The sequence below is a fragment of the Rattus norvegicus genome, chromosome 13, assembly GCF_021556685.1.
Source record: "Rattus norvegicus strain SHRSP/BbbUtx chromosome 13, alternate assembly SHRSP_T2T, whole genome shotgun sequence".
In the NCBI taxonomy this organism is placed as follows: Eukaryota; Metazoa; Chordata; class Mammalia; order Rodentia; family Muridae; genus Rattus; species Rattus norvegicus.
In genome coordinates, this window is record NC_141546.1 from 94,981,300 (window position 1) to 95,004,950 (window position 23,651).

Below are 23,651 nucleotides of genomic sequence, written 5' to 3' on the forward strand. Positions count from 1 at the left end.
ACAGTCTTTTATCTTAAATTCTAGAACAGAAAAAGACATGAATGAAAAAAAGTGAAATCCAGACCAAGCGCTGTCATTGTAGTGATTCTGACCAATGCATCCTGGGTACCCAGCATGAGCTCCTGGGGAAGCTGGATGAGGAGCTTTTGGAGGAGTGTCTTTGTAGCCAGTCTGTAGATACACATGTTTTCTAAAGTAAAGAGTTAGAGTAGTAAGGTGGCACATGTGTTTCATTTCAGCACTTGGTAAGAAAGGCAAGTAGATCTCTGTGGGTTCAAGACCAGCCTCATCTGTTTAGCAGTTTGGTTAGCCATAGTTAAATATTGAAACCCTGTCTCCCTCTTTCTCTCCCTCTCCTTCTCCCCCCCCCCCCGCCCCTGCACTCGCACACGCTCTCTCTCTCTCTCTCTCTCTCTCTCACACACACACACACACACACACACACAGAGTTTATAATGAAAAAAAAAGATGAAAAATCTACTTTGACCTTAATTCACTCTTCTTTTTTTCTCACTCGGTTAGGGAGACATTGTGATTAGTTTGATTATCCTTTTAAATACACTTTTCAAACTTTACCTGTTGGAGCCAATGAGATGGCTGAGCAGGTAAGGCACCTGCTGCCAAGCCTGACTCACGGAGTTCAATCCTTAGGACTGACGTGGTGAACCAAATCCCTTAAGTTGACTTCTGAGCTCTATACATTGCCCTTCCCACACATGACAAGCAAATAAATTAGCCTTAAAAGTTAAGAAAATTGGGGTTGGGGATTTAGCTCAGTGGTAGAGCGATTGCCTAGGAAGCGCAAGGCCCTGGGTTCGGTCCCCAGCTCCGAAAAAAAGAACCAAAAAAAAAAAAAAAGTTAAGAAAATTAATACATTTATACATTGCAAGCCTGCTGCCCAATGACCTGGGACGATCTAGGCAAATGGATTGCAATGAGATCAAGGCCAGCCTGATCTATACATAAGTTCTAGGTCACCCAGGACCACATAACAAGACCCTGTCTCAGAAATAGTCCAAAACAGAATTTTAGCTATGTGTTTATAGAAATAGATAATTATTGTGATTTTCTTCTCCTTTTTGTCAGTTTGTTTGTGGTATTTTTATGGAAAAAAAAATTGCCTTGCCTTTAATTCCAGGACTTGGGAGGCAGAGGTAGGCAGACCTCTGGAGTTGGAGGCTCGCCTGGCCTACAGAGTGAATACCAGGATAGCCAGGGTTATCTGTCTGTCTGTCTGTCTGTCTGTCTGTCTATCTATCTATCTATCTATCTATTGCCATCCATCCATCTATCCAGGGTGTGTGTGTGTGTGTGTGTGTGTGTGTGTGTGTGTGTGTGTGCATGTGCATGTGCATGCATGCATGCATGCATAGGTGTGTGTGCGTACCTGCCATACTATTTGCGTGGTAACCAGAGAGCAGCTTGAAGGAATGAATGAATGAATGAATGAATGAATGAATGAATGAATGAATGAATGAGTTCTTTTCTTCCATCATGTGAGTCCTAGGGATTGAACTCAGGTCGTGAGGCTTGGCAACAGGTTCCTTTACTCAGTGAGCCACTGTAGCTGACACTGGTTTCTTTATAGGTTCTTTTTCCACCCTTCAACAACAATCAACAACCCACTGACAATCCACTCTGCCTCTCGGGGCCCTAGCATTTATATACCCTCTGAAAGTCCCCAAATGTCACACAGTTGCAGAAACTATCTGCAGCTGGCAAAATCATGTCCCCACCAGAGCACGAGGCAAATTATAGTCAGCTGCCATGGACAATCTGAAGTAGCCCCATATCCCGAGCCTGGGATTAAAATGAAAACATATAATAAATAAGCCTGTTTATTTTAAAGAAACAAAAATTCCAAAATTGTCACTAGAAGCCATCTTGCTGGCCCTTTTCTAATAACAGTTAGACAAAATTGAAGATTCAAATTGGAGGTGGGGTGCAGCGGTGAGGAAACAGCTCAGTGCAGTGCTCGTACAGCATGAGAGCCCCAGGTCAGATAGCCCCAGCACTCACATGAAGGCCTGGTCACGGCAATGTGTGCCTGAGCATCCAGTCAGCCAGTCTGGGTTCTGTGTTCAGAGAGAGAGAGAGAGACAGAGACAGACAGACACAGACAGACACAGACCCAGACCCACCCTGAGACCCTGCCTCTAAAAGTGCAGAGCAGTAGAGGAAGAGCACGGGTTTTCAGTAGCTAGGCAAAGCCTTTGAAGTTATCCTAAGTGCTGTGTTAGCTCTGCTGTTTAGGTCTTGCTGGTTTCCCCGCGAGTCATTTTATTTGTCATCTTTCTATTCTGTTAAGAGTTGTGGAGTTTTGTTTTTGTTCTTCTGGTAGACGCTATCACTGCAATACTCTCACTATGTCGTGCGGTCTGACCTTGACTCATGCACCCTGGGAATGATTATTGTTCAATATCTTTATCCTCGGTGGAAGTAATCATATGACTGTCTTGCTTTGCTTTATTAATAATCATGAATGACATCAAGAGCTTCCCCATTGAGTCATTCTGGCATTCCTACCGTGAACTCTACTGTGTTGTATTGGATTTTTAAAAAACTGTTCTTTCAGTGCTTGAGCTCTTTTTCTTCTCCCCACGCCCCTCTACTGGCCGTGTAGCCCATGATGGCATTGAACTTAGCAGTTCTCCTGTCTCTGCCTAGGGGCTGGAGTTGCAGGCACACACTACAACGTCTAATAGTGCTGTATAACAAAGTATTCTCTGTTTAGACTTCGAAAACCTTGTTATTCTATAGTGACTGTGGATCTACTGTGTGCCTGCATGTACATGTATGTTCTCAGATCTTGTCTATAGTGTTTTGATGGTTTATGTTGTTGTTTGTTGGTAGGATAAAACCCAGACAAGCACTCCAACACTGAGCTGTACCCCAAACACCTAAAGTTCTTACTGGTTTTTCTGACCCTGAAGTCTAGAAGTTTCTTGGGTCTGTTGTTTTTCCTGTATATCTAAACTAAAATCACTTTATAGTTCAGACAGAATGGAGGCAAGTATTCCCTTCCCATTTAAAGATAAAACTTGAGGCTTTAGCTTTTTTAAAAAAATAATAAATTTAATGTGTTGTATTAGTGTGTGTGTGTGTGTGTGTGTGTGTGTGTGTGTGTGTGTGTGTACAACTTGTGAGAGTCACCTCTCTTTCCACCATGTGATGACCAATGAACTACGTCATCGTTGAGCCACATTGCCAGACTTGGGTTTTACCTTTGTTAATCGGGAGGTCTGTTTAGTAACAGATTCCGTGCGGAATACATCGAATCCTTTTGAGTACTGAAACATTCCCTATCTTTTTATAAATGTGTTCAGTATTGTAACTGTTCATTTTTATCTAATGCTATAATTCAATTTTTTTAATATAGAAATTTACAGCAACGATGTCAACACCAGATAAGAAAGCATCACAGAAGATTGGTTTTCGATTGCGGAACCTACTCAAGCTTCCCAAAGCACATAAATGGTGCATCTATGAGTGGTTCTACTCAAACATAGACAAGTAGGTATCATTGCACGCATCATCAGTATTGCTCGAACCGACAGTTAACCTTTCAGCGTTATAAGCTGTCACCTCTTCTGTAAATCTCTTTACTTTTTAAATTTTTCTTCTTCTCCCATATAATACATTCTGATCACAGTTTCCCCTCCTTCCTCTCCTCCCAGTCCCACCCTTTCTCTATTTCCCTTCAGAAAAGAGCAGGCCTCCCAGCAATATCAGCCAAACACAGCGTAACAAGTTGCAATAAAACTAGGCACAAACCCCCATATCAAGGCTGGTCAAGGCAACCCCAGTAGGAAGAAAAGGGTCCCAAGAGCAGGCAAAAGAGTCAGAGACAGCCCCACTCTCACAATTAGGAGTCCAGCAAAATTCGTAAGCTAATAACTCTGACAAATGCAGACAACCTAGCGCAGACCCGTGCAGTCTCCATGATTGTCCATTCAGTTTCCCTAAGTCCCTCTGAGCCTGGCTTACTTGATTCTGTGGGCAGTGTTCTCCACCCCGCTGGCTCCTACAGTTCTTCCTCCCTCTCTTCCACGGGGTTCTCCAAGCTCGGAAGGGAGGGACCTGATGGAGAGCTCCAATTTGGGCTGTCTATCCACCTAGTTTTTAGCTGTGGGTCTCCATATCTACTCCTTCAGCTACTGGAGCAAGTCTCTCTGATGACGGCTGGGCTAGGCACCAGTGTATGAATATAGCAGTGTACCGTCAGGAGTCAGCTCATTGGCTTTTGTCCTACCCTAGGTCTCCTGGCTTTTTTTTTTTTAAAGAGATTTATTTTTATTTATTACATGTATGTATGCTTGTCTACATGACTTTATGCCACATGCGTGTAGGTGCCCACAAAAGTTAGGATGTAGGATCCCCTGGAACTGGAATAATAGGCAGTCGTGAGCTGCCACATGACTAGGAGCTGAACCCAGGCCCTGTGCAAGAGCAGTACAGATTATGTATGTATGTATGTATGTATGTATGTATGTATGTATGTATGTATGTATGTATTTTTACTGTTTATTAGCTCTGGCTAGCCAGAAACTAGCTCTGTAGACCACGCTGGAGATCCACCTGCCTCTGCCTCCCATCATGGCGTCAACTGATCTCTTGCCTAGTCTCCCAAGTAGCTGACTGCACAGGTATATGCCACCATACCGAATGAAAAGTTTATTTTTCTATTTCTTATTCCAGTTTAATTAATTTCTATTTCCGTTATAGGTGTCTCTCCCCTTTTCCTGCCCCTGTAAGAACTTGAAAAGATATTTTGAAAAGTTTTAAATGAAAGCATAATTTCTGACTTATAACTAGCAACTACTGTAGAATGAGGAAACCCTAAACCGATGCACAGTTATTCTCCGCAAATAAGATTTGTTATGAATATAGAGAAATAGAGAAGTCATTCTTAGGAGAGTCATCTTTTCATCTACAGCTCGTGTTTAGACACTCATCTCTCCAGGAATTTTGAATAGCCCATAGAGACTGGCTGAAGAGCATGGCTGATTCCAGCCTATCTCCTGTGCCAGTTATTGGTGGCTGCTTAGTTGTTTATTTTTCTGAACTTCTCTTCTGTCCTCCATAAACAGTTGCTTGCTCAGAAGCTTGTGAAGTTCATGGACAGTCACATTAGGTATCATTGTCAAAACTGGACGTTTCATTCCTCAAACTCAGGAGTAAAAGTTTTAATGGTCTTAAGAGAATTTTCACGGTGACTTAGTGTGATTCAATTATTTTGGGAGTCACCAACCCTCCAGAGTTCTCCAGTGTTCTAAAACTTGGTTAATTCCAAAGGGGAGAGGACTCCTTGGTGATGGCTTTTCCTTTGGGGCAAAGATACTTTGTAGCTAATATTGTTTGTCAGATGTAATGCCCAGCCAGAGGGTAGTCCCAGGTGGAGTTTGAGCAAATTCCAGTCTCCTGGAACCTCCAGTCTAGAATGGTTTCCAGAGTAACTTAACATTTTAAGTATTTCATATACCAAATATCTTTTTTCAGCCCTTAGAATTCACCTATGTATGATTATGATTTAAAAAGGAAAGTTTGACTTACACATTGTTATTAGTAGGATGTGAAAAATCAGAATGTGTATTTTGTTTTTGTTTTTTTTGAGACAGTGTTTCTTGTAATCCAGGTTGATCTCTAAACTGCTTTGTTACTGTGTGGCTACAAATAGTGATATAGCCAAGGCTGGCCTTGGGCATTTAACTTTCCTGCTTCTTCCCAAAGGTTGGAACTGAGTTTAAGGCAAGCACAGCTTTGGAAGGTGTATTTTGACTTTATTTAGGAAAGTAACACATTAAGTATTAATAAAATCATAAAACCATTTTGTTTTACAGGCCACTTTTTGAAGGAGATAATGACTTCTGTGTATGTCTAAAGGAATCCTTTCCTAATTTAAAAACAAGAAAATTAACAAGAGTAGAATGGGGAAAAATCAGGAGATTGATGGGAAAACCTCGGAGGTAAAAAATTTTTTCAAGTTAATAAGTAGTTAATGGTTTCATTATTACCTTGCCTAGTGTTGTTGTTGTTTTTAAAAACTATTTTCACTGTATATCCCTGGCTTGCCTGGAACTCGCTATACAGACTAGGCTGACCTTGAACATACAGAGGTCCACCAGCCTCTGCCTCCCAAGTGCTGGGATTGAATATATACTCTACTGTATGCCCTTTACCTTGACTTCTTTTTTTTTTTTTTTTTTTTTGGTTCTTTTTTTCGGAGCTGGGGACCGAACCCAGGGCCTTGTGCTTCCTAGGCAAGCACTCTACCACTGAGCTAAATCCCCAACCCCTTACCTTGACTTTTTAAATCTTTGAAAGATTAGTGCCAAAGTATAACTTCAGAATAATGAATTATATGTTAAATTTATCATTTTAGTGAACGGTAACGTAGGTGCTTTGTGTTCTTAGAATAAAATACACATTTTTTTTCAGATTATAGATTTCTGACATTTTAACATGTTTTAAGGATTTATTATTTTAATTATTTTAATTTTATTTTTCTAGCCCCAGTGCTACTGTTTTTAATTACTTATGTCTTTTGTGTCCATCCCCTTCCCAACTAATTTATTCCGTCTGACTGTCTACCTACCTACCTATCTATCTGGCACAGTTTCAGATATCTCAGGCTGGCCTCAGACTCAAACTGCTATGTATAACAAAAAGTTAATCTTGAACTTCTTACTATCCTGCTTCTGCCTTCTAGGTGTAGGGATTGCAGGTATGAGATGCTGTGCCCAGTTTTATTAATGTAGTGATGCAAATAAAATTCAGGAATCTGTGCATACTGGTCAGGAATTCTACTATCTGGGCTATCCTCCCTAGTCAACCCCCTAAAATATTTTAATTGTCCTGGAAAATATTTAAAATTGCTCTAAAGTCTTATGTATATTTTTCACATTATTTACTTTGTGTGTGTCAGGAGAGCGTGTGGGAGCTGCCTTCAGTTCTCTCCCTCCACTGTGTAGAGCCTGGGGCTCCAGCTCAAGCGCCCAGGCCTGGTGCTGCTTTACTTGCTGACTTCTCCTCACACCCATTTAATATGTTTTATAGAGTTCTTGAGAAGTTCATAGATATAGACAGTAGCTCGAAGTCTTTTACAAAAAAAAAAAAAAATGTTTTTTCCTTAAGGAAGTCAAGTTATAATGCAGATTATTAGTACAGTAAACTTTTCAGAAATAACCTAATTTCAGAAGTGAGTTGAGGGCTGGAGAGATGGTTCAGTGGCGAGGAACACTTACAGAAGACCCAGGTTTTGTTCCCAGGATATACATGGCAGCGTACAACAGTCTATAACTCCAGTTCCAGAGGATGTGATGCCTCCTCTTCTGGACTCCTTGGACACTACACATATGTGGTATACATACACACACACACACACACACACACACACACACACACACACACACACTTAACAAACTCAATTGATGCAGGCCTAGGAGATGGCTCAGCAGGTGAGGGCCTGGCTGCCAATGTTGACTTCTGTCCCAGGGACCCAGATGGTGTAAAGAGTGAAGAAACTGCCACAAACTGTGCTCTGATTTTCACTTGCACACCTGTAAAAATGCTGCATCTGTATGTGCACACACGTTCAAATAAATGTAGAACATTTTTTAAGGGCTGGAGATGGCTCAGTGGTTAAGATCTCTGACTGCTATTCCAGAGGTCCTGAGTTCAAATCCCAGCAACCACATGGTGGCTCACAGCCATCTGTAATGAGATCTGGTGCCCTCTTTTGGTGTGTCTGAAAACAGCTGCAGTGTACTTATATATAATAAATAAATAAATCTTTAAAAAAAAATTTTTTAAGAGTCAGTGGTGAAGTTTATTTAGTTACAATAGAAAAAGGAAGGGGGAAAAGTAAAGCTATCAGGTAGGAACTTAATAGTAAACATATGATATCTATGGAACAACTATGCAGAGCACATGATCTCGAAAAGGAAGATTCGGTATCTTAAATAATGAGTTAATGCTAAGTTCTGTATTCCCATAAAAGGTGTGGTAGCAGATCTCTGTGTTCAAGGCTAGCATGAGTTACACAGTGAGTTCCAGGCCGTCAAGGATGACATAGTGAGAACCTGCTCACCCTCCTGTCCCCCTCCCCCTCCCCTCAAGTTTTTATTTGCTAGGGGAGAAACCAGGTAGAAAGAGTCTGACAAAACAAATGAAGAACAGCATTTATCAGGTATCAGCTACTGTATTAAAATAGTCGATAAGATTGGCAGCACACGGGCTGGAGGGGACTCAGCAGTCAAGAGCACCAGCTCCTCTTCCAGAGGACCTGAGTTCGATTGCCCACGTGGTGGCTCACAGTCATCTGTAATTCCATTTCCAGGGACTCAGTGTCCCCTCTGCCCTCTCAAGGACTAGGCACACATGTGGTACATGTATATATAAAAAGTGACAGTATAAGAACAGGAACACAGATTAGGTAACCACAATTAAAATGGTGTGGTAACAGTGTATAGCTGGAAAGATAAATGAAGGAGAAAAAGTCAGTACTGTCACATTTATCCAGGAATTTAGCAGATGCTTCTCAATTACATGGAGGACAGAGAGAATTGATTTTATTATGGAGATTTGCACTGCCAACAACAATCTAGAGGAAAATTGAAAAAGGAAGGTTTTTAATTTTTTTTATGAATGAAACAGTAGGGGTTGGGGATTTAGCTCAGGGGTTCGGTCCCCAGCTCCAGAAAAAAAAAAAAAAAAAAGAAAAAAAAAAAGAATTAAACAGTAGGGCTGGAGAGGTGACTCAGGTATTAAGAGTACTCGCTGCTTTCACAGGGGATCCAAGTTCGATTCCTAGCACCTACATTGTGCTCACAACCATCTGTAACTCCAGGGTCAGGAGAATCAATGCCCTCTTCTGCCTACCATAGGCATTTGGCATGCATGTAGACAAAACACTCGTGCATGTTACATTTTAAGAAATGAAGCAGTGAAACTACTAGTGAAGATCATTTTTAGATGCCATGTAAGATACAGTTTTTGGTGGTCTCTAATATATTATACTGACTTGAAAAAATTTTTAAGTTCTAGTAGGTTCTAGATCTAGGAGGGATAAAAGGAAATCTCAATAAATTTTACTTCATAAAAATGAGTTTGGGGAGCTGGAGAGATGGCTTAGTGGTTAAGGTCACTGGCTGCTTTTCCAGAGGTCCTGAGTTCAATTCCCAGCAACCACATGGTGGCTCACAGCCATCTGTAATGAGATCTGGGGCCCTCTTCTGGTGTGTCTGAAGACAGCCACAGTGTACACATACATAATAAATAAATAAATCATTTTAAAAAAAGTTTTTTGTAGCCCTAAATTTAAAAAAAAATGACAGAAACATCTGAAATTTATTGTAGACAGAGGGCAGAAAGGACTCTATAAGATGAATTAAGGTAGTGGTTGCTTGAGTAGTGGAGTTATAGACCAGGAGCAGTGTAAAGAGCAGTTGGTGAGATAAACTTTGGGGAGTGGATGTGCATTGTCCTGATCATGGTGTGGGTTTTATGGCTTAGAGCTTATACATGTCGGAAGGTTTTGTCTTTATTACCCTTACTTGAGTATGAATGTGGAGATGCGAGACCATCTTAGGTGGTTGGATGTTCTTTCTACCAAGTGCCCAGTAGGAATTGGATTGATGAAACCCAGGCCTGGCAGCCGGGCTCGTCTTCTCTCGCTTCATGTATGTGCGCATGTGTGGAGGGAGGAAGGGCTGTCTTCCTCATCCTACCCTATTCTTGCTTTTTTTTTTTTTTTTTTTCAGAGCTGGGGATCGAACCAGGGCCTTGCTCTGGCAAGCGCTCTACCACTGAGCTAAATCCCCAACCCCCTATTCCTGCTTTTTATTGTTGTTTGAGAACAGGGTTGAGAACAATGTTGGCTATTCTAGAACTCAGTTTAAACCAGGCTGGCCTTGAGCTCACAGAGATCCACCTGCCTCAGCATGCTGAGTTAAAGGCATGTACCACCACACCCAGCCTTGCCTTATTCTTTGAGAACTCATCTAGTTTGTTGTAGGGATCCCATCTCAGTCTTTCTAGGCTACAATTAAAGGCCGGCTTCTGTGCCCAGATAGCATTTACATAGGTTCTGGGGTCCGGGCTCCAGTCTTGCTTGCACAGCACATACTTTAACTGCTGGGTCATCACTCTGACCACTCAAAATGCATCTGATTATACACTTGGAACATAATTTACTGTATCTCTAGTACTTGTGTTTGAAGTGCAGGTGTGTGCTGTAAGTTAGCCTGGCCTGGCTTAGTTCATATGATTTATTTAATTTGTAATTTATTCTAGGTGTTCTTCTGCATTTTTCGAGGAAGAGAGATCAGCCTTAAAACAGAAGCGGCAGAAAATCAGGCTGTTGCAACAAAGGAAAGTTGCAGATGTTTCACAGTTCAAAGATCTCCCCGATGAAATTCCTCTACCCCTGGTTATTGGAACCAAAGTTACAGGTAAGTAAAAACAAGCTTAGTCTTGAGTCTCTTCACGTTGTGACCAGATGGTATGGATTCAACACTTAGGAAGCGAAGTGCATCTGCAGCAGTGCACTGTGGGAAAGGAATGTTAGTGGACTGGAGCCGCGGCTCAGGCCCAGAGCACACGCAGCTCTTGCAGAGGTTTTGGATTGAGTTCCCAGCACCTGCAGAGTGACTCACCGCCATTCCAGGGGGCTCTGATACTCTCTTCTGATCTGTGAGGCCACTAGGCATACATGTAGTAAACATGCCTACATGTAGGCAAACACTCATACACATAAAAATAAGTACATTAAAAACATTAATTCAATAGTATCTACTACAGTGTGAACTAAGGCAGTCAGGCATAGTGGAAAAGGCCCATTATCCCAGCTCCATGGTCAGCCTGGCCTATCTACATAGCAGGACCTTGCCTCAAAGTAGAAGAGGGCTGCGAATGTACCTTTTTTAATAGCTTTAATTTTGCCTTCAGTGCCACTGTTCTTATGATTTTCACATGTGCTGTCCCTTCAGACTGGAGTTTAGTGATACTGCCATTCAAGCAAAGGCAGGAGGATCAAAAGTTCAAGGTTATCCTTAGCTGCTTTGTAGGTTTGAGAGCAGCCTGGGATATACATGAGACCTATCTAAAGTTGAAAATAAACTATTTCTTTTTTTTTTTTTTTTTTTTTTTTTTTTGGTTCTTTTTTTCGGAGCTGGGGACCGAACCCAGGGCCTTGCGCTTCCAAGGCAAGCGCTCTACCACTGAGCTAAATCCCCAACCCCGAAAATAAACTATTTCTAATATGTTGCTTAAAAGTATTGATATCCAGGGGGCTGGAGAGATGGCTCAGTGGTTAAGAGCACTGACTGTTCTTCTAGAGGTCCTGAGTTCAATTCCCAGCAACCACATGGTGGGTCTCAGCTATCTTTAACAGGATCCAAGCCCTCTTCTGGTGTGTCTGAAGACAGCGACAGTGTACTCATTTACATAAAATAAAATAAATAAATCTTTAAACAAAAGGAAGTCTGATATCCAGAATTGTTTTGCTAGTTTTTTAGGCGTTTGTACTCTAAATGGTGGTCTTTTCTTTATCAGGTTTGTTTGGTAGCTATATGATTTCACTTATATGTCAAATTAAGAATCATTTTAATTTTGTTTTCGTTTAAAAAACTATTCTCTAACCCTAAGATAAAGTACATAGTCATGTTAAACTAGTACACAGTGACACTATGTTTTTAAGGGTTTCAACTATATGCTTAGAATAGTTTTATTTCGCAAGTGTTTGTGTGTCCTAAATAGAACACCTGTTTCTCTTTCAGCACGATTACGTGGCATTCACGATGGTCTGTTTACTGGTCAGATAGATGCTGTGGATACTCTTAATGCTACTTACAGAGTAACTTTCGATAGGACAGGGCTTGGGACTCACACCATTCCTGACTATGAAGTTCTTGTGAGTAACATTTTATTAAACTTAATTAAAATGTTTTATAGTGTGTTTGTATTTTTTGCTTTTAAATTATTTTAGTGTTTTCTTTAAATTGTCTTGTATGAGAGAAGATTTGAATTCAAAGAAGAGAGCCTTAGGATTTCCCAGCCCTATAGACTAGATCCCTAGAGAAGACTGTACTTAAGTCTCATTTCCAAAAGCTAGGGTCCCTTCCGTGTGCTTTAACCATGCAGCCCTTGCTAACAGGATTGTTTCTGATGAAATAATCTTGGAACATACACATTTTCATCCTAAATATAAAATAGGAAGTGACTTCTTGGACTTTTCATATTTTTCTCCTGTTTTATTCTCATATTCATGTAGAATCAGTACCTTCACCTTTTAAAATTACTTTTGAGGGGGGGTCGTTTCGATAGGGTTTCCTTCGCTTTCCTGGAACTCACTCTGTAGACCAGGCTGGCCTCAAATTCACAGAGACCTGCCTGCCTCTGCCTCCCAAGTGCTGGCATCAGAGGAGTGCACTACCACCACCTGACTATAAATTACATTTTTACGTGTGTGTGCGTGTGTGTGTTTGCATGTGTATATGCATACTCACACAGTCCACAACACTTGTTTGGAGGTCCAAGTAAGTACAACCTGTGGGAGTCATTTCTCTTCTACCATGTGACTCTTAGACTGGTCTTCTGGTTTAGTTGCTGGTGCCTGTACCCACTGAGCAGCCCCACACTTGACGTTTCCATGATGAAATTGCCACAGTGTCCATTAACTTATTCAAAGCTCCAAATCTGGGGTTTCGTTTGTTTGTGTTTTTGTTTGTTTATAAGTCACTTGGAGACTAGAATCTAGGTGTTTTGATATTCCAATACACTGCTGAGGTACTTATCAGTCTTGATTTTGTAAGGTGTAAATTATGTGTGCATTCATGAGTGTGCATGTGTGTGTTCATACTCGAATTTGTGAGTGTCCTTTGGGTTTGGTTTGAATCCAGGGTTAGTGATCACTGAACCACTGAGCTATATCCCCAGTCTTACACTCTTTTTAAGTAAATAAATAAAATGACTGCTGGAGTAATGAGTAATTACAGTGTAGTGAGTGCTTGCCTAGCATGTGGAAGACCCTATAGGCTCCTAAATAAGTAAATAAACTTTAGGACTATAACTGCACTCTGGACTGCTATATTTTAAATTGATATACAGTGCTTATAAATTCCTTAAGTTTTATGGATTATTCTCTTCTTTCAAGAGTAATGAGCCTCATGAGACAATGCCAATCGCTGCCTTTGGACAGAAACAGCGGCCTTCTCGGTTTTTTATGACCCCCCCACGGTTACATTACACCCCTCCTCTCCAATCACCAATTACAGTAAGTAATGCAGAGATGCCTCAGGAATGTCACTGTTGTGAACGCAGTCTGTGCTCTCGTGTAGCACACATGACAGCTACTTCAGGACTTGAGCTTCCTGCATCACATTGAACTGATTGGCAGCTGTTAAAATAAGCAAATAGTTTCTCCAGTTCTGAAAATAGTTTCCTCAGTACTGGCTTTTAATGTGCTTTTAATAAACAGAGTGTTCACTTTACACACAGTCAGTGATTAGATGATTCCTTTCGACTTTCAGGATGGTGATCCCTTGCTAGGACAGTCGCCTTGGAGAAGTAAAATTTCTGGCTCTGACACGGAGACGTTAGGAGGCTTTCCAGTAGAATTCCTTATCCAGGTGGTAAGTTGCTCCAAATGCTTTTGTTGCTTGGAAACTGAATGTCTTCAGAGTTGTTAAGGTTGGAGTCTTTCTGTGGGTCAAACATCTTTACATATTATTCTTTCAACCACTGTGTGGTTTTCAGGATTCTGCTATTTATTTCCAACAATTCTTAAAACAAAATTATAATACCCAAAAATAATTTGAGTTACCTGGTTTTCCTGTTTTAGATAAGAAATTACTGTTACTTACTAAGTACTTAGGGATTAGACACTAAGAAATCTAAGTCTAAATTACAGAAGCATTATATGTAACAGTCTTTCTGAATAGTCTGACTTGAAAAATGTAATGAGTTTGTTTGTGTGTTTGTCTGTTTGTTTGTTTGTTTGTTTGTTTGTTTTTCTGGAGATAGGGTCTCACTGTGTAGGGCTGTTCTGGAACTTACTATGTAGACCAAGCTAGCTTGGAATTTACAGAGATTTGCCTGCCTTTGCCTCTGTGTGCTGGGATTAAAGATTTGTGCCACATGCTTATTTGAGTGATTGCTTTTGAAAATTAGATTAAATAAGGCTGATAAAAGAAGCAAGCCTGAGATGCTCAGCAGGGTGCTTAAGAGTTCACAGCCAGCCCAAGCTAATAGCTAGATGCTTGACTCTGACAGAAAAGGAAAAGAAGATTACATAGTTCTGTTAAATAATTGTCTAGGAGGCTGTAGAGATGGGTCAGTCAGTGGTTAAGAGCACTAACTGCTCCTCCATAGGACCGGGGTTCAATTCTCAGCACCCACATGGCAGCCCACAACTGTCTAGAACGCCAAGATCTAACACAGACATACATGCAGGCAAATCACAATGCACATAAAATAAAAATAAATTACTTGAAAAAATTATAGTCCAGTATTGTTTTGAGGGTTTTTCCCCTTTTTTTTTGAAAATAGTATTTTAGTCTGAAATGGTCTTTTTTAAATTATTTATTTATTTATTTATTTATTTATTGAGCTGAGCAATGATGGCACATGCCTTTAATTCTAGCACTCTGAAGGCAGAGGCAAGTAGATCTCTGAGTTCAAAACCAACCTGGCCTACAGAGAGAGCTCTAGGGCAGCCAGGGCTACACAGAGAAATCTGTCTTGAAAAAACAAATAAAGTGCACACACACACACACACACACACATTGTTTGTTTGTCGAGATTGTAATGCAGTTGAATTATTGCCTTCCTTTTTCTCCACTCAAGCCCTTTCATATATCCTCTCTTGCCCACTCAAATTCACAGTCTCTTTTTCTTTAATTGCTGGTGTGTGTGTTTGTGTGTGTGTGTTCCCAAATATATGAATACAACCTACTAATTGGTATGATGTTACTTGTATGTTTGTGATTTTTTAGAGCTGACCTGAGTTTGGTGTTGGACAACCACCAGTTGGTGTAATTATTTAATATAAAATTCTATATACATGTATATAAAACCTCATTGAGTTTCTCCCACTCTTAGCTTCCCTTAGTTGTCTATAATTCTTTGTTCCACATTAGCATGTCTGCTGGTATTTTCCTTGTTCAGGCCTAGTTTGGGCAGCCATGCCGTTGAGACTCCATGTGTAAGGCTTGCTTGGCATTTCTAGGCTACACAGTCTTACAGCAAACTTCTTGCTCCTCTGTCTCTACAGTCTCCACCCCTCTTTTGCAGTGATCTCTGACCATTAGTCACAAGAGTTGTGTTGTTGATGTATCAATTGGGACTGAACTTCACAACTGCATTTTAATCAGTCGTGGTTTTCTGGGAGAAGTGAGAACTATATTTGCTGTGGTGTAAGGATAAATATTTAGAGTGTAGTTAGGATTAAGCTGGTTTAGTAAAGTAGTCATTGTAGTTTCCCCTTCAAGATCCATGACTTCACTGCTCCTGAAATAGTCTTTATTTATAAAAGTACTTATAAGGTAATCCATTAAAATATTCAGTGTTTCCACTTTAGGATAATATTTTGATGATGTTTTATATGCAGGTGCATAGAATTTATATTAATTGGATATTAAATAATTATCTTGCAATATGCCTTTTGACTTATATTGTAAATAAGCTACTTTTATATGAAGGATTGGAAATCTGAAGAGTCAGGACTTGTCCCTTGCAACAGTCTTTGGAAGAAATACCCAGAGAGAGCTGTGGCCAAGGGAACCTAGTGTACGCACAGTCTGTTGTCTGCTCTACTGATATCTTTACTGGTGCTTACGTGTTTGATCTTTATGGGTGTTTTTGTTTTGTTTTGGGGCTTTACTGGGGGGGAGCTGTTTTAAGTTCATAGCAAAGTTAAGAGTAACATAAAGATGTTTTCCATAAACCCCCTGCCTCACACATGTATAGTATATTTCACCAGACTGCTGCATTTGTTAGAGTCAGTGAGTTTATACTGTTACCATTACCCCAAGAGACTATATTACAGTAAAGTTCACTCTGGGTGTTGTTTATAAAAGTTTGGAAAAAAGTCTTTTTGTTGTTGTTTCTAGCTGCTACCCTCCACCTAGTTTCTCTATATTAAAAAAAAACAAAAAAAAAAACAAAAAAACAAAAAACTAGGAAACAAATTGATAAAGGAAAATGGATTTGTTTATACTTTGGGAAAACCAAGAAGACTTCTAGTTTCTGCCCTTCCTTAAGCGATGTTACAGTTCTGTAGAAAAGATGGAATGGGGGGGGGGGAGAGAGAAGAGAGAGAGAGAGAGAGAGAGAGAGAGAGAGAGAGAGAGAGAGAGAGAGAGAACACACACACTAGAGGAAGTGTGTGTGTTAATGTAAACCTCCTCACCTGGCCCTGGCTCCCAGGCTTTCCAGTCTTTCCCCACATGCTGATTGCTGGGGAGTTTTGATTCTCCACTGTCCTATTGTCTCTAGTTCAGCAGTCCGGTGGGCAGAGGGAGGGGTACAGGAATCTCCCTAGAATATTGAGGCTGCTAGGCTTAGTGCAGCCCAGAGCATAGTGGTGACTCCCTCTCCCTTCTCACAACTCTAACTTAAGGGATTGGGGTGTTGTGCCATGTGGTTGGTGCTGGGATTATGTCTGAAAGGAGTGGGGTGGTCAGAATGTACATTCAAGTTTCCTCACGGCCTGATACCTCCTCTTTAGCTCTGCTGGATGGATGTGCCACCATCTTCTATCCATTCACTCGTTAAAAGTCTGGATTGCTTGCAGGTTATGTAAATTCCAATTCTGTCGCAAAGACCTATGTGTAGGTTTTGTGTAGCCATCCATATAAGTAACTTGATAGTGGGATTGAGAGGCTTGATTTGTACCGGCCTCCCTCCCACACACAACCTTTGGGTTTTTGGGGGGTTTCCATTCTCAGTTTTTGTTTTGTTGTTTTGAAATGAAGTCTACACGTATCCTAATTTGCCACTTAGTCAAGGATGACCTTGATCTCCCTGTCTCCATTTCCAAGTGCTGGGATCGCAGATTACAGTGCCTGATGTATATGATGCTGGGGACTTAGCCTAGGGCTCTATGAACACCAGGAGAGCACTGTACCCACTGAGCAGCATCCCCAGCCCCTGGATGTCCCATCGTACAGACAGTTTTGTATCAGTTGATGGGGCTATGACACCATTTGTCAGCCGTCTCTGATGAGTTATTTGTTCATTAATGTTGCAGAGATGGGGTCTAGAGACGTGCATATGACAGGGCTCATCCACGTTGTGTGTTATGATTAGCGCCTCCTTCTCTTCCTCCCCCTTCTTCAGCAAAGACTTTTTTTTAATTTTTTTCGGAGCTGGGGACCAAACCCAGGTCCTTGCACTGAGCTAAATCCCCAACCCCTTAATTCTTTGTTTTTTCACTGGTTTTTTCACTTTTTAACATGTATATGCTTAGGAGTCAGAAGACAAGACTGAAGAGCTGGGGCTCTGCCAAATGTGATGGCACATGCATGTAGGTCCATACTCAGGAGGCAGAGGCAGAGGCAGAGGCAGAGGCAGAGGCAGAGGCAGAGGCAGGCAGATCTCTGAGTTGGAGGCCAGCGTCATCTACAGAGTTAGTTCCAGGACAGCTAGGGCTACACAGAGAAACCATGTCTTGAAAAACAAAATCAAAACAAAACAAAACAAAACAACAACAACAACAACAAAACAAAAACAAAAAAAACAAACCCAGTGGTTCCCTCCTTCCTCCATGTGGGCCTCAAACTCAAGTGCTCAGGCTTGTTAGCACATCCTTGACCCCTGAGTGTCTCAGCACCTCCCATTACAGTCAGCTTTAAAAGAATACTTTGTTTTCATAGCTTGTTTTGAGTCAGGGTCTCATTATGTAGACTGGGCTGGCCTGGAACTTGCTGTGTAGCCTGAGATGGTCTCTGACTTGTGATCCTCCTGCTTTAGTTCCCTGAGTGCTGAAGCTGAATGTATGTTCTGTGCTGAATTTACAGTAGTTTTGCTTATTATTCCCATGTATAGAAAGTGCTTTGCCATATTGAGGCACTAGAATGCACCATTAGGACATTTGAGTGAGTGAAAACTAGAAGTTTGATATCCCTGAAGGTCTCTACTTATTCTAACACATTTACATTTCTCTTTCTGTCTACAGACTAAGTTATCAAAAATCCTCATGATTAAAAAGGAGCACATCAAGAAATTAAGGGAAATGAACACAGAAGCAGAAAAGCTGGTAAGGACTTACGGATTTATTTCTCTTCGTTTACCTGTCTAATTTTAAAATGGGGAGGTCTTCTGATTTTTTTTTTAATACTTTCTAGGTGAAAACCTTTGAGGCTTGTTTATTTTTGTTTGAGACCAGGTCATGCTGTGTCCCTGGCTGGCCTGAAGTGGTTGGTATAGACCAGGCTGGCTGCCAACTGTCATCCTGTGTTTGCCTCCTGGTGCTGGGACCAAAGGCGTGTGCCACCACATCTGGTTACAATAAATATCACTCTAAATCATTATTTTATTTTATTTTTTTATTTTTTCTTTTTTTCGGAGCTGGGGACCGAACCCAGGGCCTTGCACTTGCTAGGCAAGCGCTCTACCACTGAGCTAAATCCCCAACCCCCATTATTTTATTTTACCTCTTCTTAGTCTATTGAATACATGCTACTAGTTCAGGAGCAAGATATAGTACTTTACCCACTGGACCACTAACTACCCGGTTGCACGGGATTAACGGGTAGGTTAGCTTCCTGGACCGTGTACATGAGTGTAGCATTCCTAGGACTAATAAATACATCTCACTAAGGAAGTTTTAGTGACAGCTTTTTTTTTTTTTTAATATTTATTTTATTCATGTGAGTACACTGTAGTTGTCCTCAGACACACCAGAAGAAAGCATCAGTCTCATTACAGATGGCTGTGAGCCACCATGTGGTTGCTGGGAATTGAACTCAGGACCTCTGGGGGAGCAGTCAGTGCTCTTAACCACTGAGCCATCTCTCCAGCCCTAGTGACAGCTTTTTAAAGTGCTTAAGAATAAGGAACTAAGTTGTCATATTTAAGTTAACTTGACAGATTTTACTATTCAGGCACGTCCAAAAAACTGACTCAGTTTTATTTGTAAGAAAGAATTAGTGGATGTTTGGGGTTTTTAAAGATTCATTTTATTTATGTCTGTGTCTGTGTGAATATGTGCTATATGCATAGATACAGATACCCCTGGTGGAGCTATGTGTACTCTTAGTTGCTGAGCCATCTCTCTAGCCCCTTGGAAACTGTTTTCATAAAATCACTTTTTTTTTTTTTTTTTTTTTTTTTGGAGCTGGGGACCGAACCCAGGGCCTTGCGCTTCCTAGGTAAGCGCTCTACCACTGAGCTAAATCCCCAGCATAAAATCACTTTTTAAAATTAACTCTCACTGATGCTCTTCCAGAGGTCCTGAGTTCAATTCTCTACACCCACAGGGTGGCTCACAACCATCTGTAATGGGATTTGATTCCCTCTTCTGGTGTACATGAAGACAGAGCACTCATATACATGAAACAAACAAACAAACAAATAAATTAAAATCTTAAAACATAAAAGTAACTCATTATAAATCACTCTGGCCTCAGACTCACCGAGATTCACCTGCTCTCCCTGCCAAATGCTCGGACTACAGATATGTGCGACAGCCAGCAAGACTATTTTCTTATGAAAGCATCTTTTGAAAATAAACCTGGGGCTCAGGATATAGTTCAATGGGATCTGGCTTCAAGCTGTAGCTGAGATAGATAGGTGGATAGTTAGATGGATGTTCAGTCCCTAACGTGAGTGGATGGATGAATAGATGGACAGACAGATGGACAGACAGGCAGACAAACTTCAAGTTAGACTCAGATGTACAGGGTAAAGGAAGGCAAAAGGTAGTAAATTGTTATGGAATAGTATATGTTTCCAAAAACTCACTTTCACGTAAGGAAAGAGCTAACATCTTAATTGTTCAAGACGAGGGACAAACAATAACTATAGGGGTTTTTGTTTTTGTTTTTTTTGGTTGGGTTTTTTTTTTTTTTTTGCATTTTGTTTTTGTTTTTTACGTTATTGAGAACTACTAAGACTATCAAAGATAGATTCAAGGTGGGTTTTTTGTTCATTTGGGTTTTTCCTTTCCTTTTCTGTGAAGTTCCATGAACTGCAGGCAGAGGCGGAGTGATTCTGATTCTGAGACTAGCCTGGTCTACAGAGTGAGTTCCAGGACAGCCATGGCTACACAGAGAAATCCTGTTCTAACTTCAGGTGTTTTAATATTAACTAGTCGTATCACTAGCTAGTAATGTTTTTACCTACCTTTTCTAGCCTCTACACCCACAAATATTTAAGTTAAAAACCAGCTTATGTTTAATTTTGACCAAGTAATTTGAGTACTTCACTGTTTTTCACCTCTAAGGGTTGAACATAGCACTTTGTTCAAAGTATATGTTCTTACAAAGAAAATTAGTCTGTTAAAGTTTCCTTTTCACCCAGCCAAAAAAAAACTGTGTGTGTGTGTGTGTGTGTGTGTGTGTGTGTGTGTGTGTGTGTGTGTGTGTTGTATGTCTGCTCATGTTCATGTGCACATGCATGTGCAGGTGCATATATGTACACTTGTGCTTGAGGACCAGAGTTGAGTGTCAGATTGTCTCTTCAGTCACTCTCCACAGTAGTGTATGTTTGAAGATAGGGTCTGCTCTCAGTGAAGCTGGAGCTCATAGATTCAGGTAGGCTGGCTGATTCCAGGAACCAGCTCTCTTTGCTATCCAGTGCCCTGTAACAAGCAGTGTGTGCTGGGGTTACACATTCAGACCCTTATTCTTATATGTCAAGCCTTTACCAAGTAAGTTGTTAAAGTTTGAGTTTATTAACATCAATATGTCTCTTCTATTTTATTATTCAAATATTCATTAACATGTTGAAATGATACATGTGTGGCTGGAGAGGTGGCTGAGTGGTTAAGAACACTGACTGCTCTTCCAGAGGATCTGGACTTGATTCCTAACACTACATAAAGCTTCACAACCTTCTGTAGCTCTAGTTCCTGGGGACTGACACCCTCTTCTGATCTTCCTGGGCACCAGGCACACACATGGTACATACATACTGGCCACAGTGGGAGCAGCTGAGGACTACAGTATTGACACTAGACAGACTTACTGAAGTAGAAGCCCATTTATAGACACAGTAACTCAAAACAAAGGTGGTTGACAAAGCAGTGGGGACAGAGAGCTTTGAAACAATGGGTTTGAGTTAATTGGATATCAGAACAAGTTTAGGGAATTCAGCCACTACTTTATCCATAGACAAAATGCATGGAGGTTTATTTAAACCTGGAAATGGAAAACTGAGCTGTGAAAATATAAGAGACTGTCAGTGTTTCTAGACTACATAAATACAGAGAATGAGCAGTAACTGTAAAGGAAAAGATTGCTGGGCTAACCTACATTGAACTTAAGTATCTCTGTTGATCAAAAGACACAAGGACAAAAACTAAAAGACAGTCCACAGGGTCAAAGGAAATATTTACAGCTATACACTTGAAAGAAAAAGTGCGCAGCCCAGCAGACAGCAGGAAGGAGGGTTGAACAGACAGCAAGTTTTATACAGAAAGATATTCCCAAGTACCTCCAAAAATGCCTTTAAAAATATTCAACCGTGGGGCTGGGGATTTAGCTCAGTGGTAGAGCGCTTACCTAGGAAGCGCAAGGCCCTGGGTTCGGTCCCCAGTTCCGAAAAAAAGAACCAAAAAAAAAAAAAAAAAAATCAACCGTGGGGGCTGGAGAGATGATTCAGGGGCTAAGAGCACTGACTGCTCTTCCAGAGGTCATGAGTTCAATTCCCAGCAACCACATGGCGGCTCACAATCATCTGTAATAGGATCTGATGCCCTCTTCTGGTGTATCTGAAGACAGTGACAGTATACTCATATAAATTAAGTAAATGAATCTTTTTCGAAAAACACTCAACTTTGCAGCTAAGCGTGAGAGCACGCACACACCTATAGTAACAGCACTTGGGAGATGGAGGCAGGAGGGTTGTGAGTTCAAAGCCTACCTGGGTTTTAAAAAACTGATGCTCATCTGTGTTAATGATCAGGGTAATGTGAGTACACAGGTACCATTCACACTTTTTTAAAGACTCTTTGTTTATGTGTGATTTGTTAGCATGCATGTCTATTAAAGACTTAATACCAAAGATGGGTGAAAATGTTACAAGTTAAAACGTTGTATTCCACAACTCAGGATGATTCTATACACTGGGAAAAAAGCCATATGTGTGTAACGTGCCCTGGGCACCGGTGCTGCTATTAAACTAGAGGCAGCCCAGATACCAGCAAGTACACAGCATAGCGTGTGTCACGGGTTCTTGCTAGGAGTGCTGTATAGCAGCAGGTGACCTGTTACATATATTTGCAGTGGGAGGATAAACCTCACTAGCCCCAGTTGTAGGACTTAGGAGAGAGAGGACTGAGGATCACTGCAGACCCCGGCCAGCCTGGCTGTCTAGAACCACATACCAAGATGCTTTCTCAAAAAGGCAGAAAGCAAATAGAATAGTCTGTCTCATCATATTTTATAAAATAAAGCTAATACAAACTATGGATTTGTGGTAATGGCTTCTCTGGAAGGAGGAAGTAGAAATAACACAGGCAGGGTCATAGGATATTGGTGTTCTCTTAATTGGCCTAGGTGGGTTTCCCTATTACTACTTTGCCTAATCCTCCCACACCCACCCCTTGGCTTTTCCAGACAGGGTTTCTCTATGTAGCCCTGGCTCCTAGAACTTACTCTATAGTCCAGGCTGGCTTGGAACTCACAGAGATCCCCCTGCCTCTGCCTCCAGGGTCATAGGTCTTAAGGCGTGCGCCACCTCTTGGCTAAGTCCCTACTTTTGTTGAGCTAGAATCCATGCTCACTCAGCCGCATGTGCATGAAATTATAATTCAGTCATACGCCCGGGACCACTACCATATGCTCTGCTAGAAAGGAAATGGTTTCCTGCTAGTCTAAAAGTTCTTTTGGTAATCTCTCCCTGATTTCTAGGCACCCACTGATATGCTGTCTGATATCATGGGTTAAGATTAGTTTCTGTTTTCTAGAACATTGTATAAATAGAATCATACAGTGTGTGCGCTCTTTTCCTGCCTGGTTTTCACGTAAGTTTGAGATACACATACTTAATGACAGGACTCAGAATACATCGTTGTTGTTGTTGTTGTTGTTGTTGTTGTTGTTGTTGTTGTTTTTTCTTTTTTTCTTTTTTTCGGAGCTGGGGACTGAACCCAGGGCCTTGCGCTTGCTAGGCAAGCGCTCTACCACTGAGCTAAATCCCCAGCCCCCCATCGTTGTTTTTTATCTTCAGTGCTAATGATCTAGTCAGGGCCGTGGGCTTGTCCCACCGAGCTGCCCCCTTCATGATGTCCCACAGTCACCCACTCATTTATGATGAGCACTTACTTGGATTGTCCCAGGCCTCAGTTCCTCTAAACTTGCTGCGAACACTGCTCCGCAGCTCTTTGTATAGTCCGCTGTTGTCAGTTCTCTCGGCATGTTTATGATAGGTGAGTGTTTCGCTTTCTACAAATGTGTGTCTCTTATAAAGGTGTATTTACTATGCAGTG

General features: G+C 41.1%; 1 protein-coding gene and 1 non-coding gene across 7 annotated transcripts in view; one reads left to right on the forward strand and one right to left on the reverse strand.

Moving 5' to 3' along the window:
• Window positions 1-23,651, forward strand: part of Lin9 (lin-9 DREAM MuvB core complex component) — a 45,052-nt gene that overhangs the window by 12,974 nt on the left and 8,427 nt on the right. For 5 of the 6 annotated variants that reach the window (XM_087581684.1, XM_087581686.1, XM_087581685.1 and 2 more), the window contains 7 exons: window positions 3,381-3,514; window positions 5,842-5,967; window positions 10,295-10,452; window positions 11,779-11,912; window positions 13,155-13,274; window positions 13,531-13,632; window positions 18,177-18,257. In XM_087581684.1, coding sequence (XP_087437810.1) covers window positions 3,381-3,514; window positions 5,842-5,967; window positions 10,295-10,452; window positions 11,779-11,912; window positions 13,155-13,274; window positions 13,531-13,632; window positions 18,177-18,257 — 855 coding nt within the window. Of the gene's footprint in view, window positions 1-3,380; window positions 3,515-5,841; window positions 5,968-10,294; window positions 10,453-11,778; window positions 11,913-13,154; window positions 13,275-13,530; window positions 13,633-18,176; window positions 18,917-19,479; window positions 19,556-23,651 lie in introns of those variants that run through there. The other variant, XR_015635407.1, reaches the window with a different exon arrangement.
• Window positions 11,164-11,244, reverse strand: Trnap-ugg (transfer RNA proline (anticodon UGG)). The gene has a single exon. It is a non-coding gene; the product is annotated as a tRNA-Pro (tRNA).